At 37.1% G+C, this 17,137-nt stretch overlaps 2 protein-coding genes across 2 annotated transcripts; both read right to left on the bottom strand.

Annotated features, from left to right (window-relative positions):
* Positions 1 to 1,170: 1,170 nt before the first annotated feature.
* On the bottom strand, positions 1,171 to 2,115 carry LOC112910900 (olfactory receptor 6B9-like). The gene has a single exon (XM_025987218.1). The coding sequence runs from the start codon at positions 2,113 to 2,115 to the stop codon at positions 1,171 to 1,173; it is 945 nt and encodes a 314-aa protein (XP_025843003.1).
* Positions 2,116 to 11,096: 8,981 nt separating this feature from the next.
* LOC112910862 (olfactory receptor 226) lies at positions 11,097 to 12,080 on the bottom strand. Its single transcript, XM_025987176.1, has one exon. The coding sequence runs from the start codon at positions 12,078 to 12,080 to the stop codon at positions 11,097 to 11,099; it is 984 nt and encodes a 327-aa protein (XP_025842961.1).
* Positions 12,081 to 17,137: the final 5,057 nt, after the last annotated feature.

The following is a 17,137-nucleotide window of genomic DNA, read 5'->3' as shown; positions in this document are numbered from 1 at the left end:
AGAGGCAAGGTAGCTCTTTCTGATTTTTTTTTCATATTTTGGTTTCTGTTTTCTCTCAATTTCAGTTTCAATTCTATAGAATTCTCCCTGGTACATTTCTCTTTCTAATCATCAGCTCCCTCAATCGTATCTAACAATATCATTTGTCTTAAAAAATTTTGTATTCATTTTTCACTTTATTTATGTGTAGGATATACTTTATATCATTATATTAAGCTTTCAGCTTAACCATATATTGATGTAATGATATTCCATTTGTTTGCTAATAATAGTCGTATTACAGCATGGAAGGCCACGAGAATCCAAGAGCCAAAAGATAATTTCTCAAGAGACAGATATCAACTGCAAAAGTTGCAGTAATACAAATTATTTCATCTCTTATGAAACTATTGATTCCATCTCTTTAATGAAAAATGAGCTGGTACAGTCCTAGAAGGAGGGAAAAATTGTAAAAAACTGTGAAATGATCAACAATATTATTAATATTAGTGGTAGTTGGTCATCACTAACCCAATGCAATCACAAACATCATTATCACTATCGTCACTAATAACACCACCACTACCACACCGTTATCACTTATCATCACATCTACACATATCTTACTGACTAGATTGCTTGTTTCTTCCAAGCATCAATATTTGTTAACTTATGTGCCCCTAGAGCTACTATCATAGACTCTTAGATATAGAGAGAATCTAATACAGTAGATTGTGGAGCTGGAGTCCGCAGGTTCAAATAATGGCTTTGATGTTTATTAACTACGCAATGTTGAACAATTTATTTAACCTCTCTATGTGTGTTTCAGTTTCCTGATCCATAAGATCAGGCAAGTAATCATGACTAATTTATAGAGGTGTTACGATAATAAAATAGTTTATTCTGTGTAAAGTGCTAATAACACCAAGTTATATATGTCAAATATTTATTTTTATTACTCTGTCATGTCAAAGTAATTTTTAAATATATACAGTATGTATTAAAATTAATTCAAGATTAAAGAAATACATAATGTGGCCTGTTTCTAGTTTTAATTTTTTCCCTCTCTTCCAATGCTATGATTTCTTTAAGAATGTAGATTTGTAGAATAAAACTTATAAGCAGAACCATGAAGTGTCACAGGAATGATATCTTTGCCAAGACACTGTCTCCTCCTCAAGGAGGCAAGGCTTAGCGAAGCAGGAGGCACTGTCCAACCCCCATAGTCTTTTTGATAGCATTTTTAACTTCCTGGTTCCTAAGGCAGTAGATGAAAGGATTTAGCATTGGTGTGAGCACTGCATACACAGCTGAGATTAGTTTGTTGGAATTAAATGATGCAATAGCTCTGGGCCGAACATACATAAAAATCATGGCTGTATAATAAATTATGACTACAGTGAGGTGTGATGCACAGGTAGAGAAGGCTTTCTTCCTTCCTTGGGTGGAAGGTATCCGCAGAATGGTGGAGACAATGTAGACATAGGAAAGGATAGTGGTGATGAGTGGCAAGACAAGAATGATGATAGCCAAAGCAAAGTCCACTAACTCAGCTGTAGACATGTCTTTGCAAGCCAGCTTGAGAATTGGGGAGATATCACAGAAAAAGTGGTTCATGACATTGGAACCACAAAAGGCAACATGTGAAATGAAATAAACCTTGATGACAGAGACCATGAAACCACTCACATAGGAGAAAGCCACCAGCTGTACACAATAGCCTGTGGTCATAATGATTGGGTATTGGAGAGGGTGGCAGATGGCCACATAGCGGTCATAGGCCATGGCTGCCAGAAGCACACACTCTGTGCAGGCTAATGAGATAAAGAAGTAGAGCTGGGTCATGCAACCTGTGAAGGAGATGTGTCGTCTCTGCAGAAGGAATCCATCCAGCATCTTGGGAACTGTGACGGAAACATACCAGACCTCCAGAAAAGACAAGCTACTCAGGAAATAGTACATGGGTTTATGGAGGGAGGCAGTGATCCAAACAGTGAGCATGATGATAAGATTCTCTACTATCACCAGCAAGTAGACCACAAGGAAAAGGAAGAAGAGCAGGACTTGTATCCACGGGGCAGTGGGGAAGCCCACCAGGATGAACTCACTGACCAGAGTGATGTTTTTCTCCAGCATGGCTAAAAGCACTGAGACGTACTGAAGTCTTATATAACAACACTACAAATAATGAAGATGATTATGCTATCAGACAAGAGACCAAAAGAAGTTAGTAAATCAGACTTTACTGGAAATGATTCATAAAAAAAACTTCTGTTAATACAAAGTAATCTTTAAATGTGAAAGCTTACATTTCCATCCATTTTTTTGATGTTCTTTTTGTGTCTGTTTTTTTAATGAAAGTCTCCCAGAATCAAAATGCACTCCCAGAAACCAATATTGCCCTGTATGTTAACTACTTAAACTTTAAATTAAAAAAAAAAAAAACTTCCCATCCCTAATTCTCACTCACCTGATGAAATATTTGAATGTCACTATTCATGTCATTCCCAGGTCCTTTGTCAACGAAGATAGATAGTCTCTCCCTTGCTGGTGCCAGATCTCTGTTTAATTAGGAACTCACTGCAGAAGATTTCTTTCCTTCCTAAAGGAAATGTGAAGGATAACATCATATCAGAAGAAGTTTCAAAGTTTAATATTTGGATGATGCATTGGCTGTAGCCCTTTGATAAGCCCAGTTTCCTCAGACTTTATTTGTGGAAATAAAAAGTAGTAATTCTTGGCAAGTTCCTTACTGACACTCCAGTTGTTTTCAGATAAAAATGGAAATATTTTCGATATCATACATAGGAGGCACTTCATATATTGATCCAGCAATGTATTTCTTCAGCCTCATCTCTCATGATCCTCTAAATGGTTTCCATGATCCAGACATATTCAGCTAGTTTTTCCTTCCCAAACACACTAATCACTCTCACGCTTTGCTTACATTCTTCCTTCTTCCTATCTTCCAGTATTTATTGGCTGATTGAAGATTCAAAATTCCACTTAGGAGACATCTCACCAAAACTCAGTCAAATGCTTCAAAAGCATTTGCTCCCAGCGCACAACCCCTTCACATGTTGAGATTACTCTCCATTACACTGCAATTTTCCAAAACTCAGGGAGATATTGGCAAAAGGGTGTAAATTTCCAGTTGTAAGATGAGTAAGCTTTGGGGATCTGATGTGCAGCAAGATGACTATAGTTAACAATACTGTATCATATACTTGACAGTTACTGAGAGTATATCTTAAGTGTTCTCACCACGCACAGAAAGTGATAATTATGTGATGTGATGGAGTTAAAACCTAACCTTATTATGATAATAATTTCACAATATATATACATCAGATCCTCACATTGTACATCTTAAACTTACACATGTTATATGCCCTTATATCTCAATAAAATTGGGGGGGGGAATTAATATGGATTAACAAGTGAATTAATGAATCCCATGGAGCTTTGGGATCCACAGGAAATAGATCAGGGGCAGAGGAATGTGAATTCAGGGTACTTTCCTGACAGAGCATCTATCTATCAGGCTATACATCTTTGGACACAGCTTCAGCTTGCATATCCAGGGCACTACCACAGCAAACATATCCACAGGGTCTCAAAACAGTGTATTCCTGGTTTCTGGTTACTTGGTAGGTCGGGTCTGTAAATATCAGCCAGTGTCTCAGGTTCTCCTAGAGGAGTAAGGAGAAGAGAGGCAAGAGGGCATGTGGATAAGGACATTAGGGCATATAGCATAAGGACAGGCAGATCTTATAATGCTGGAAGAAAGAATATTTGTGAGGTAGCCCAACTATTTTATCCTGTGGTCACAGGATATCTTTTGGAAACACATGAATGAATGTGTCTCTCTATAATATTGTACTCATCCATAAAGACTGAGATCAGGTTCTGCCTTTAGAACATTGCTCACTCTTTCTGCCAAAAAGTTTGTGCATCATACTCTTCACATGAAACAGAGGGTGAGAGGCTGATGAGGGACTCATTGGACTAGAGATCTTCTGGTCATGGTTCATAGCAAGGGACGGAAAGATGAGGCTCTGAAATACATAATATTGACACCACTACCTTCTTTCTATAGCAGCATACATCAGCAGAGCTCAGCACTGCTTGCTGGGTGGAAAGAGATTGTACCTTACCTCCAGACCTCCAACAAGCACTTTCACCCCAAAGTAGTTCATTAGTAAGTGATTTCTGGCCACAGTTTTCAATGCCTTTGACCTAATTCTTTTCCTTGGTAAAAGCAACTGATCCTGGGAGCAGAAGATAGTGAACTTTTCCATGTTCTAGTCTCAGTGGGAAGAATGTAGAGACTTTCCATCAGGGCATGTGTAACATTCCACATTCTCACCATCAGCCACAGAATTTCCCACACGTTCACCCTTGCCTACTAGTTAAGAGCATTGACTTTAGAGTCAAACAAGGCTTCTAGATGTGTCATCCTGAACAAAATATCCAACAATTGTAGGCTTAAAGATCCATTGCTGTATTCTATTCATTGGATAGAATAATGTTAATAATGCCTACCTTTCTGGTTTGCTGTGAAAATAAATGCGATAATGCACAGAAAGCACTTAACACAGGAATTGGTCCATGGTTTTTCCCTATAAGTGTTAACTATGTCACACTAGAAGCACACATGCTACTTACATGTATCAATATAAACACATAGACATCCATCTCTCTTCTTTAGTCATCTTTTTTCTGTTATATTCTAGGGCCAAATTTTTGAAAAGGGCTATAACATATTTGAAGAGTTCTGAGTTACAAATCACTCATACTTCTTTCTTATCCTCTCTCTAGCACATTGCTTTTATATAATCAAGCATACCCTTGTTATTTCATATTTTCCTCCACTCTTTTGCCATGGATGTACCTCTTAGTAGATTTATTTTGTTTCATGGAGAAATGAAAAATTCTCTCTTACTATTTTCCTTGTCTTCAGAACTGAAAGCATTAAGCTCTGAGGTCTCTTCTATGATATCTGAGGAAAGAAATCCTTTCATTTGTACTATAGAACTGTTTTTCCAGTCTTGCATGTTCTTATTTTCAAGAGACAACATGGACACCAACAGACTTCTTCTGGAATAAGAAGCATATCTTTTGGGTATGATCCAACACCTGAAAGATCCTACAGCTGCCCACATTTCCTCAATGTTGAGTAAAGAAGTAGTGAATTTTCATTTTCCCATTCATTCTCCACAGGACCCTTTCTCTTGTCCAATCATGGCACTTGTAGCCACTTCCCCTACATCCCTCTTCATCTTCCTCTTCAAGGAGATTTCTTGAATCAAGATCATATCAATCAATGTCATCTGGAACTTTCAGCCACTCACCATGGTACAACTGCCCTCTCTTTAAGAGTGAGGATTCTGCAGATATTTGCACTAATCATAGAAAAGCAGACTGGGTTGCATATTTTTATACTTGCTAGAGATCCACATCCTGTCTCTGTTTAGACTGCTTGAAAGGTATTGCAGCATTAAGACAAGACTGGAGCTGAGGCAGGAGAATATATCTAACACTTCCCTACCTCTTGCCCATGTTTTTTTCCCAGGAGGCTCACTTGAAAGTCTCTCCTGGCTCTGGGGAAACTCTGTATGCACTGCTAAGACTATGCAGGGAAGTCTTTCCCTTTGGGCAGGGAAGCTGAATCTCCACTTACCTACCAGTTTCTGTTTATAACTGGACCAAGTTTATTTATATCTGTGAGTAGGATGTGTCCTTTTCTCTTAGTACTATATGCATGTGATGCGACATCAAGTTATTCAAAAACCAGGATAAGAAAATTAAGTGGGTTAATAAGGTAACCAATACGTTCATTTGCTTATTCACAAAGTCACAACCAGCTTTTATTGAGCCCTTATTATGGGTAGTATGCTGTGATATATATTCTTTGGAATAAAAATACATAAGTCATGGTTTCTGCCCTTCAGGAACTTGTAGTGTTCTAAATAAAATAATAGATATACACTATAATGAGCTTAGAATGTGACGTGTACCAAAAGAGAGGTACAAAGCACTCTAGGAACTCCAGTGAGGGGGTAATGCTTTCTCACTTAGAAATTTAGAAAAAGATTCATCAAGAAGTGTCATTCCAGACTCATACAGGAAGATAGTGTGAAAGTAGTGTGATGGGGAAATATTTCTGGTTCAGCAGGAAGAAGATCTGGTTCCTAATCCAGGTTCTACCATTTTTAAGACCTTTGACCTTATAAAATTGTTTTTATTCCTCAGTTTATTCACCCATAAAATGGGATAACAATAATTCACTTGTTAATATCATATCATTAATGTTAGTTTCAAAAGTGATATGTATATGAAAACAATTCTAAAACAGCTTTGTGATAACTACACAAATGTAAAATATTACCTGTGTTGGAATGTGAATCACAGCCATGATTTGATCAGAAGAAATGCGGAGAGAGGCCCTTCAGTGTAGAGACACTAGCACAGGAAAGAATATAGAGAGAAATGAAACAATGGGATAATGAGGCCTCTGCAGTGACTAGGTCACACACAGCAACCTTGGACTCCAGGAAGCAGTCATTTGATGAACGTTTGTGAAGCACGTGCTGTGTGCTAAGAGCAGTGTCAAATGACAACTCCTGTCTGTCAAGTTATTCACAGAGGAGTTAGCCCATAGTCTCTGCTATTAATTGTTGTCAGTAACCATAAAATTAAGAATCAAGTCCTAGAAATTTCGTTAGAATGAAAAGCCCAGGAAATATACTTGTGTCTCTGTGAGTAACCAAAGGTGGACAAAGGGAGTGAAGCAGAGGCCTAAAAAAAATGAGACATCCTACAGAAACTTTAGATCCTAGAAAGTATCTAAATTGGAATTTGATGGAGAAGGATGGATCGAGCTCTTTCCCCACTGTCTCATATTCTTTGTCTAAAGGCATATGGTGAGTTGGCACTAATTCTGGGAAGGCTGGGACCACTGGGTCCTCATGAAATGAGACTATGGAACATGAAAATCAGGGAGGGTAATTATCCTCTGAGGAATGACTCTAAAAGAAAATGAAAACACCTATGCTATATAAGCATTCTCTTTTCTGCAGTGCATGAAACTGTCCGGTCTGCATGCAAATAGGCAGCAAATGGTGTTATCTGAAAGAACTGGTAGTTTTATTAGTTACTAAATGTAAAGCAAGAACTATTTATCAAATATACTCTTTCTCTTATTAATCAGCAAAATAAAACAGCATCAATTTGAATTTCATGAGAATTAAAAATCCAGGAAAATTAAAAAAAAAAGGTTTTCAGCATCAAAGCCAAATGTTCGCTGTATGTATTGACATGAGAAAAAAGGTACAACTTACTTTTAGTATTAAGTCATTGAAATCAATCAAGGTCTATTAAATTATTTGGTATAAAAAGACTAATAATTTATTTCTCATTTAAGTAAAATTTTATTTTGGGATATTAGTATTACAGAAAAAATTTAATGATAGTAAAGAAAGTTCTCATATTCTCCTCCCTCAGTCTCAGTCTCCCCTATTATTATTACAATACATTGCCTTGTACACTTTCAAACGTAAGAAACCCAAACTGGTATATTATTGTTATCTAAACTCCAGGTTTTATTCAGATTTTACATCTTTTTCCTTATTCATTTTATGTCACTGGATTCAAACTAAAATATCACATTCCATTTAGGTATTTTGTCTCTTAAATACCTTCTGATAGTTTCTTAGTCTTTACTTATATTTCATAACTATAGGGCTTTTTAAGGAAAACAGAGTTTTCAGTGCTATAGAAGAGCTGTTATTTCTAAAATGTTCTTTTCCAGAAAGCTTCTTGGATATTTTCTGACTCTGTTCAATGTGAAATGTTAGCAAATTATAAAAAGATTGGATTATAACGTTCAAGTAAAAAAATCAATCTAAAATTCATCTGCACGATGTTGTAATAGGCAAGAAATTAAAGACCAAAAGGGAGGAAGAAGACCAAAAAGAAAACAGACCACACTGTGAAGAACTTGAAAGGCAGACAAAACAAGTTTATCAAAAGTGACGGGAACCAGTAGATATTTTTGAGCATAGAGGCCCTCTATGTTGGTCCTCATTTGTTCTGTAGATATGAGTTACCTCTGGCCACTCTATCTCTCCTACCTGAAAGACCCAGTCTGGATCAGTACTCTTACCTCCTATAATGATCAAGGAGATTAGAGACTCTCCCAGACACTGTCCTTTAAAAAGGAAATTATCAAATAGTCACATTATCTATGTAGTATTTTCAAAGAATGGCAGACTATAAACATGGTCTGAAACAAACATGATCAAATGTAACAAGGATAATATAAAGTACTCTCTTTAGGTTTGGGGCAGAATTAATTAATCAATGGAGGATGAGGAATACTTCATCTGACAATTAATAGTTTATGTGAACAATCTTAGGTTTTATGACATCAAATTCAAAATGAACTATGAGGATCATTTAATTATGAAAATACAGTCCAAGTCAAGAGAAGTTTTGATATTGCCATAATTCACATGGACTTAAATATCTTTTCATTCATTGTTATAGAAAAATGAATATATGCAGGAAACTGCTAAACACTTTTCCTATACCTAAAATAATTGGTTTTAAATTTTGAAATCAGAATTAGAGGTGTTTTTTTTTTTAAACTCAAAAAATAATGCATTTTACTGTGAAAAGCTTGGAAAATAAAAAGAGCACAATGAAGAAAATCAACATCATCTTTTTACTTCCTACTAACCAGTTAACCTATAAGGAGCTAGACAGTGATGCCCAGAGGATGGCACTCCAATCACAACTGTAACCCCATTTCAGAAATTTGTTCTATGGACATAGTTGGGAGATAAGCTTTTGATGAACTTATATCTAGTCATTATAAATGTAAATTAAAATATAAATTACAATAGCATAATACAATATAAAAATAAGTTATAATAAAAATACTTATAAGGTTATGTAATTGTTTGGCACAAAAGATATGAATGTTATATTAGAATTTTTAATAAGTAGCATCTAGCAAATAATGCTTTATTTCCTTGCTAGTAGCCTTTCATACTTTATTAAGCAGCAGAAAATTATGGAAAGACAGGCTGCAACAACAGAAGACTCCCACATCTGGAGAGGAAAGCTTCTTGAAGGCTGTTGTCCTCAGGGTTCTGGTCTTGGGAGCTAAATTTCTAAAAATCATATTGAGATAACCCTGTCACCTCTGTCCAGATGAACAAAGTTGTACATTTTATTAGGTAATAAATGCTTATTTAAATAAATATTGGTAACAACACCTTTTCCACAGAATGCAATTTGTAAGAGTAAGGGCTACATTGCATAGTTACAGCTAACATTTCAGTTAATTTCCTTCTAGTCTAATTTAAACAAACAAATAAATAAAACTGATACTTTTTCTTCTTCTTCTTCTTCTTTTTTTTTTTTTTTTTTGAGATGAACAGATTTTAGATGTGTTTCTGCAGGTAGATCCAGGATCTGCTTCACAGGTATAATATCTGTGCTGTTTCACAGTATTCTTTGCTCAGAAATGCACATGCATGGGGCACCTGGGTGGCTCAGTTGGTTATGTGTCCAATTCTTGACTTAAGCTCAGGTCTTGATCTCAGGGTTATTAGTTTAAGCCAGGTGATGCTGGGCATGGAGCCTACTTAAAAAAATTTTTTTTAAAAGCCTATGCTTAGTTTTATGCTGGGCTGTCACAATCTTTTTTAAAATTATTTTTAAAACTTGAGTACATTTGACATACAAAGGTATATTAATTTCTGATGACAACATAATAAATTGACTTCTCTATATGTTATGCTACATTCTCAAGTGCAGCTACCATCAGTTTTACTACATTACTATTACAGTATCATTGACTGTATTCCCAATGCTCTGCTTTTTATTCCTGTGACTTGTTCATTCCATAACTGAAAGCCTATATCTCCCACTCCTCTTCACCCATTTTGCCCATCCTGTACCCACCCTCCCTATGGCAACCATCAGTTAGTTCTCTGTACTTATAATTTTACTTTTTGTTTGTTTATTCGTTTGTGGGTTTTTTTAGGTTCCATATATGAATGAAATCATATGGTATTTGTCTTGATCTGATTTATTTCACTTAGTCTAATGCCACTAGGTCCATCCATATTGTTGCAAATGGTACATTTCATCCTTTTAAAAGACTGATATTTCAGTGTGTATGTGTATATAAATCTATATCATATCTTCCTTATCCATTTGTAAGCCTGGTACTTTTTTTGCTGTTATATAACCTGATATTTTCTTTTTTTTTCTTTTTTTTAACCTGATATTTTCATGTAATATTTTTCTGTCACTAGTGCTGTGTAGATCATGTTATTTTAATACCTACATATTATTTCATTTAATGTATAAACTATAAGTTTATAGTATAATAATTCCCTAATTATGGAGACAGAAGATTGAATAAATAACTGCACTCAGTCACTAGCTCCATGTGGGCACTGACCTAGGTAAATCAGGAAATGAAGCTAGAAATCCCTGTAGTCAAAGAGGTGATATGTTTCCAACACAAAAATTCTGTTTCCTATATGTTTGCCTTTGTAATTCATAATAGAATAATCACCTGGGTGTCTGCTACTTCATAGGCTACAGTCAGTGGCTTGTGGCTAAAAGAAATATTACCAGAAGTCTCCTAATACTATTCCATAAGGAAGCCTTTGGTTCCTTGAATGGCTTCCTCCTTCTGCTTTCCCTTTCTACACTTTCAGCCTCAGAATTAAAGCAAAGAGCAAATCCAGGAAAGGTCATTTAGAGAGATACGAGTTCTGCATTTGTTTGCTTATTTAAATATTGAAGGGCAATCAGTCTTCTCCTCAGATTCAATCCTTTCTACCCCACCAGGATGCATTATTCATGAACCTGTTCTATGTAAATTACAATAAAGCAGATAACATGGGAATTTCTAGCATGTATTTACAGTGTTGTCCTGCAGAAATCCTGGTGCCAGCTTGCAATCCATCCCTCTTCTTCCTCCTCTTGGATTAGTTCCTTGATGGTGTTTTTGAACCCTAGTCTCTAATTTAGGCCATAAGAGCTTCTCTGGACTTCATAGAAGATATAGATTCCAAGTTTAAGAGCATTTTCTATCCACCTCTACTAGCTTTCCTGTGCTTAGTATCCTGGCCCTGGTAGAGGTGCAGAGTGCGGCGTAGGGCTCTCTTCACCTCTTGATTGCGCAAACAGTAAATGATAGGGTTAAGCAATGGTACAATGACAGCATAGAGTACAGAAACTAGCTTGTTGGTGTCAAAAGCTGAGAGTGCCTTTGGCCGGGCGTAGATGAAGATACTGGCTGCATAGAAGATGATCACAACAGTAAGGTGAGAGGCACAGGTGGAAAAGGCTTTATGGCGCCCAGCAGCTGAAGGAATGCGCACTACAGCACCAGTGATGGCCATGTAGGAGGCCCCAGTGACAGAGAGTGGCCCCAGCAGGATAAAAATGGCCAGAACAAAGTCTGTAAGCTCTGCTGTTGACATGTCAGTGCATGAAAGATTGAGCAATGGGGAGACATCACAGAAAAAGTGGTTGATGATGTTGGGTCCACAGTAGGAGAGGCGAGAAATGAGAAAAACTTTGACCATGGAGATGCCAAAGCCTCCAGTCCAGGAGCCAGTTGCTAGCTGCACACACAGCCGGCCACTGACAATGACACCATAGCGGAGAGGATGACAGATGGCCACATAACGATCATAGGCCATAACAGCAAGAAGGACACACTCAGTGCAGCCCAGTCCCAGGAAAAAGTAGAGCTGTGTCATGCAGCCCTCAAAGGAGATTAGCTGTCCATGGCTCTGTTCTGACCCAACAAAGCCAGCTAACATCTTCGGAATAGTGACAGTAACATACCATATCTCCAAGAAGGACATATTCGCCAGAAAAAAGTACATGGGTTTGTGAAGGGTGGGGTGGCTCCTAATTGCCATAATGATGAGGGCATTTTCAGTCAGCACCAACACATAGGCTAGTAGAGAAAGGGCAAATAAAAGTGCCCGCAGTGGTGCAGGAGCTGGGAAGCCCAGCAACACAAACTCACTTACCCTTCCACTCTGGTTGCTCTGCTCCATGGTGTCAGTCTTACCCACTGCTTTTTAGGAGAGAGAACAGAGGATCTTCAGGAGGCAACAGCAAGAACCCAGCTTTTCTCTTGGTGGGTTTATATTGACAGAATGTATGGAATACATGTAATTCATCACTGAACTGAAGCCATCACTTTCTTCTGTAATATGGAAATGAGCTAAGACAAAAGTGAACAAAAAGTAAACTGCTTCATTTGGGGGTAGGATAAGAGTCTGTTATGGCCCTTGGAGAAGCCTATACTGATAAATACTTGTAAAAGTGATACTAGTCCCTGAAAAATATAGATCAAAACCAAATATATGAAGAGAGTCTAGGTTGCCCTATAGTGAGAGTTGGTTTGTGAACTAGATTGTGACTCTATTTTGAGGAAATGAATTACAGTGGAGGAGTAACAATAATGTATAACCCAACTGAGTATTTACTATACATTGATAATGTGGGCACTGTTTTAAAATATTTGTAGATTTTAATTCACTCTTCAAAAGAACCCTGTGAGTTAGTATTACTATTAACCCCACTTAATACCTAAGAAAACTGAAGCATAAGGAGATTTAAGTAACTTGTTCCAGGTCACATGAATAGTAAGAGATGGAACCAGGAAGTCAGGACCTCAGAAGTTCAAAAATATTGAGGCAATATGAAGGAGGGGCTGTAAGGTACATCCTGGATTTACACCAAAGGGAGAGAATCTTTAGAGCTCAGCTACAGAAGTGACTCCATACTACAAGAAAGAGGGAATAAACTAGAACCTAAGAAAGTCACAGCATCTGTAGAAATAAAGTTCTATGTAACCTAGCACTTAAGAGGAGGACTTGGGACCCATCTAGAAATTATATTAGAAAGTGGATTCTGGATGGCAGAAGAACTGTGAATGAGCTCTGAAAGTTGTGCACTCCCTTGGAATGAGAGTAGAATACCTTCCTTTAGTATTGTTAAAAATTAAACTGAGGCATATTAAAATTTTTAAGAGTTTATTTGCAACATTGATTTAAATTGGGCAGCACCAAACTGAGAGTGGTAAAGTGTGATCTACTGAAAGAAGCTGATGAGCTTCTAAAAACAAAGTAAGGGCATTATTTGATTGGCTATAGTTTAAGTAGTCGCCTTATTTGGGACAGTTTCATTGGCATTTGTGATTGGTTGTTCTTAAATTTTATTTTCTTGGTTATGAGCACATTTGTAATTGACTCTAGCTTAAGTTTTGGTTTGCTTAAGTAGGCAACCAAGGCACAAGAGCCATCTCAATCTAATGCCCTCCTTGTTTAAATATTTTGGCAGTAACAAGACCAATATAAAACATATATGTGGGCACTGGGTGGCGCTGTCGGTTAAGCATCTGCCTTTGGCTTAGGTCATGATCCCAGGATCCTGGGGTAGAGCCTCACCGCAGGCTTCTTGCTCAGCAGAGCTCCTGTTTATCCCTCTCCCTCTGCCTGCTGCTCCCCTCTGCTTGTGCTTTCTCTCTGTGCCAAATAAATAAATAAAATACATACATATAAAAAAAGCATACATATAATATGTATATAAAAAAAGCATATATATAATAGAGTACTCTGTTACTGTCATATGTCATATGTCATATGACACATATGTATATATGTTATATATACATATAATAGAGTACTCTGTTTACCTTGGTATCAAAAATAAAATTTGCTCTTTCAAAACTTCTTCTGGATTTGATGTGAAAACAGAAATGAACATATTCGGTTGGAATGAAGAAAGGGTTACTGTCCCCCTAGTGACAGTCTCTACATGGTCATAGCATTGGAAGGGAGTGCAGAGATTAGAAAGAATAGGAGAGAATCAGCTAAACACCAGCGTGGTATTTCCCCTCAGCTATTTCCTTACTTTTTAGTCTCAGGCCTGTTGCTCTGGGGTTAGCAGGGGCAGAATGTGCTCACATATCAAACTTTAACATGCTAATGATTTTTTTTCTAGATTTATTGAGATAACATTGTATAAGGTATGTGACAATTTGATACAAGTATATATTGCAAAATGTTTACCACAATGTTTACCTTACACAATTAACATTTTGTTGTTGTTATGATGAGAACAGTAAGGCTCTACTGTCGTAGCAACCTTCAAGTAAACAATACAGTATTGTTAATTATAGTGGTCATGCTTTCCATTAAAGTCTCAGAACCTATTCATCTTATTTTTTTAAATTTATTTTTTATTTTTTTATGATAGTCACAGAGAGAGAGAGAGAGGGAGGCAGAGACACAGGCAGAGGGAGAAGCAGGCTCCATGCACCGGGAGCCCGACGTGGGATTTGATCCCGGGTCTCCAGGATCGCGCCCTGGGCCAAGGGCAGGCGCTAAACCGCTGCGCTACCCAGGGACCCCCCTATTCATCTTATAACTGAAAGTTTGTACCCATTGACCAATATCTCCTTTCCTCCACTCCCCAGCCCCTGGCAACCACCATTCTAACTCTACTCTCTATATCTATGAATAGCCAAATATGGAAACAACCTAAGTATTAATCAGTGGATGAGTGGATAAAGAAAATGTGATATATATGTATATGTATATAATACACATGTAAAATGTGATATATATGTATATAATCTACATGTATACATATACATACTATATGTAAAATACAATAGTATTCAGTCATAAAAAAGAAGGAAATCCTAACATTTGTGACAATATGGATGGATCTTGAAAGCATTTTGCTAGGTGAAATAAGCGAGACAGAAAAAGACAAATACTACATATCTCACTTATATATGGAATCTAAAGACATCAAACCTGCTAATGATTTTATACTTGAGTTTCTCTTCTCTTTATGCTTTGCCGTCAGTGCTTGACCATTACTAAGAACTTTAGCCCTTGGTATTTCTCTAAGTATTAAAGTACTTTTTTTTTTTTTTTAAATTAATTTTTATTGGTGTTCAATTTACCAACATACAGAAAAACACCCAGTGCTCATCCCGTCAAGTGTCCACCTCAGTGCCCGTCACCCATTCCCCTCCAACACCCGCCCTCCTCCCCCCTTCCACCACCCCTAGTTCGTTTCCCCGAGTTAGGAGTCTTTATGTTCTGTCTCCCTTCCTGATATTTCCCAACATTTCTTCTCCCTTCCTTTATATTCCCTTTCACTATTATTTACAAGCAGTGTATGTTCTCATTCATTTGGGGAGTATTAAAGTACTTTAATGCAACTATGAAATGCCCATATTCCTGGCTTGCATTTTCCATCACTCCCTTCCTTGACATCCAAACTCAAAGTTTTATTTATTTCAAAATTCATGATGGGTCAACTGTGTTCCAGGCCACAGACTCAGAGATCTGACACATAAAAGAAAAATAAATAAGATACTTACTAAGTCTTAAAGTAGTTTATAATCTAGCAGTAGGGATGTATCTTCATCTTCTCATCCTTGAAAGTTTTAACTGCTATGTCTACCCCTATACTATATACCAGATTCATAAAAGGAACCTCAAAATTACAATTATCATTCATATCCTTACCCTTGATCCTTTCTCCTTATAACTGCCTCATATACCATTTATTGTGCATTTGACCCTCTTGGCCTCAGACTCTTTGCTGATACTTTAATCTTCTCTATCCTCTATCCTTTAGTGTGCTTTGCATGCTAAAACCAAGAAGAGAAGAAGAAGAAGAAGAAGAAGAAGAAGAAGAAGAAGAAGAAGAAGAAGAAGAAGAAGAAGAAGAAGAAAGAAGAGAAGAAGAAGAGAAAAAGAAGCCTTTCCCACATGAACTCCTAATTGCTATCACTGCCTATAGTCTCTCCCTGAAACTCAACTCTGACCATTTCACTTCCCTACTTAAAATTCTTCCGTAGTATCCCACTGCCTATACAATAATGTGCAAGCTTTTTAACAGGGCATATAAGTACTTCATGATATGCCATTACTATTACCAAAACCTCATCTCTTGCCCACATTGTATTTTATACCTTGCAGCTCCGGGCATACAATGTGACTATCACTCTGTACTTTTGCTCATGTTGCAGTCTCCGTGAGGGTAGCTAACTCCTAATTAACCTTCATATCTTTGCTCATGGGGCATCTCCACATTGAAGAGCAATTGTCCTTTCTTTTCCCTGACACTGGTTTGGTGAAGTTCAACTCATTACTGTTTTCATTAGAGCCTGTGAAAGACCCATTAGGTCTTATTTTACTAGCTATATCACTGCTACTATTACTCAGGTGGACAAAAAGGAGGAACTTTATGCCAAAGTGCCCTATATGTCCTTTATGGTGTATCCAGGAGTCGACATAATTCTCTTGATGTCACATGAATTCCTTAAGTACAAAATATCTAGAAAAACATTTTCTGAGCCTGTTATTATTTTATCACAATCAATAACATTAGTTTCCATACAGTTACTTATACTAGAGATCTGAAAGTTTCCCATGTCTTCTATACCTACTCTCCCTAGCCAAATCCATATCTCACCTACAACTAATCCAAGTTCTATTTCAATTTCTTCTTTTTTTATTTTAAAGATTTTATTTATTTATTCATGAAAGACATAGAGAGAAGACAGAGACACAGACAGAGGGAGAAGCAGGTTCCTCCCAGGGAGCCCAATGTGGGACTTGATCTCGGAACTCCTGAATCATGCCCTGAGCTGGAGGCACAACCTCTGAGCCACCTAGGCATCCCTCAACTTCTTCTTTAATTATCTCCCATGTCTGTCCCTTTCTCTTGTCCTATTTCTAGTCCCTTCTCCCTAATCCCTTATGCCCACTAGGTCCTTGTTTTTTCTCAATTTCAGTAGCCTATTATTTGATCTTTCTTCCTCCAACCTCAACCCTCATCAATCTAACTGCCATTTATGTCTAGAATGAAATTTTACACAGAAATCTAACCATATTGTTGACCCCAAATACATCCAATTTGAGGAAAATACATGATAACTCCCCCAAAATATATTTATTAACTGTCCTACAATAATATAGTCATTGCCCACTATTTCTGTTTTTCTAAATATGTCATGATATTCTCTAACTTTGTGATTTGCATATAGTCTTCTTTCTGTCAAAAACACCCAACCCTGCTC

Source organism: Vulpes vulpes, chromosome 11 (genome assembly GCF_048418805.1).
Source record: "Vulpes vulpes isolate BD-2025 chromosome 11, VulVul3, whole genome shotgun sequence".
NCBI classification, from domain to species: Eukaryota; Metazoa; Chordata; class Mammalia; order Carnivora; family Canidae; genus Vulpes; species Vulpes vulpes.
Note: the sequence above shows the minus strand (reverse complement) of the source record. Positions and strands in the feature narration are given on the sequence as shown.

Bases quoted from the DNA above. Each gene is read 5' to 3' on its own strand.
- LOC112910862 (XM_025987176.1), bottom strand. From the start codon at position 12,080: ATGGAGCAGAGCAACCAGAGTGGAAGGGTAAGTGAGTTTGTGTTGCTG.
- LOC112910900 (XM_025987218.1), bottom strand. From the start codon at position 2,115: ATGCTGGAGAAAAACATCACTCTGGTCAGTGAGTTCATCCTGGTGGGC.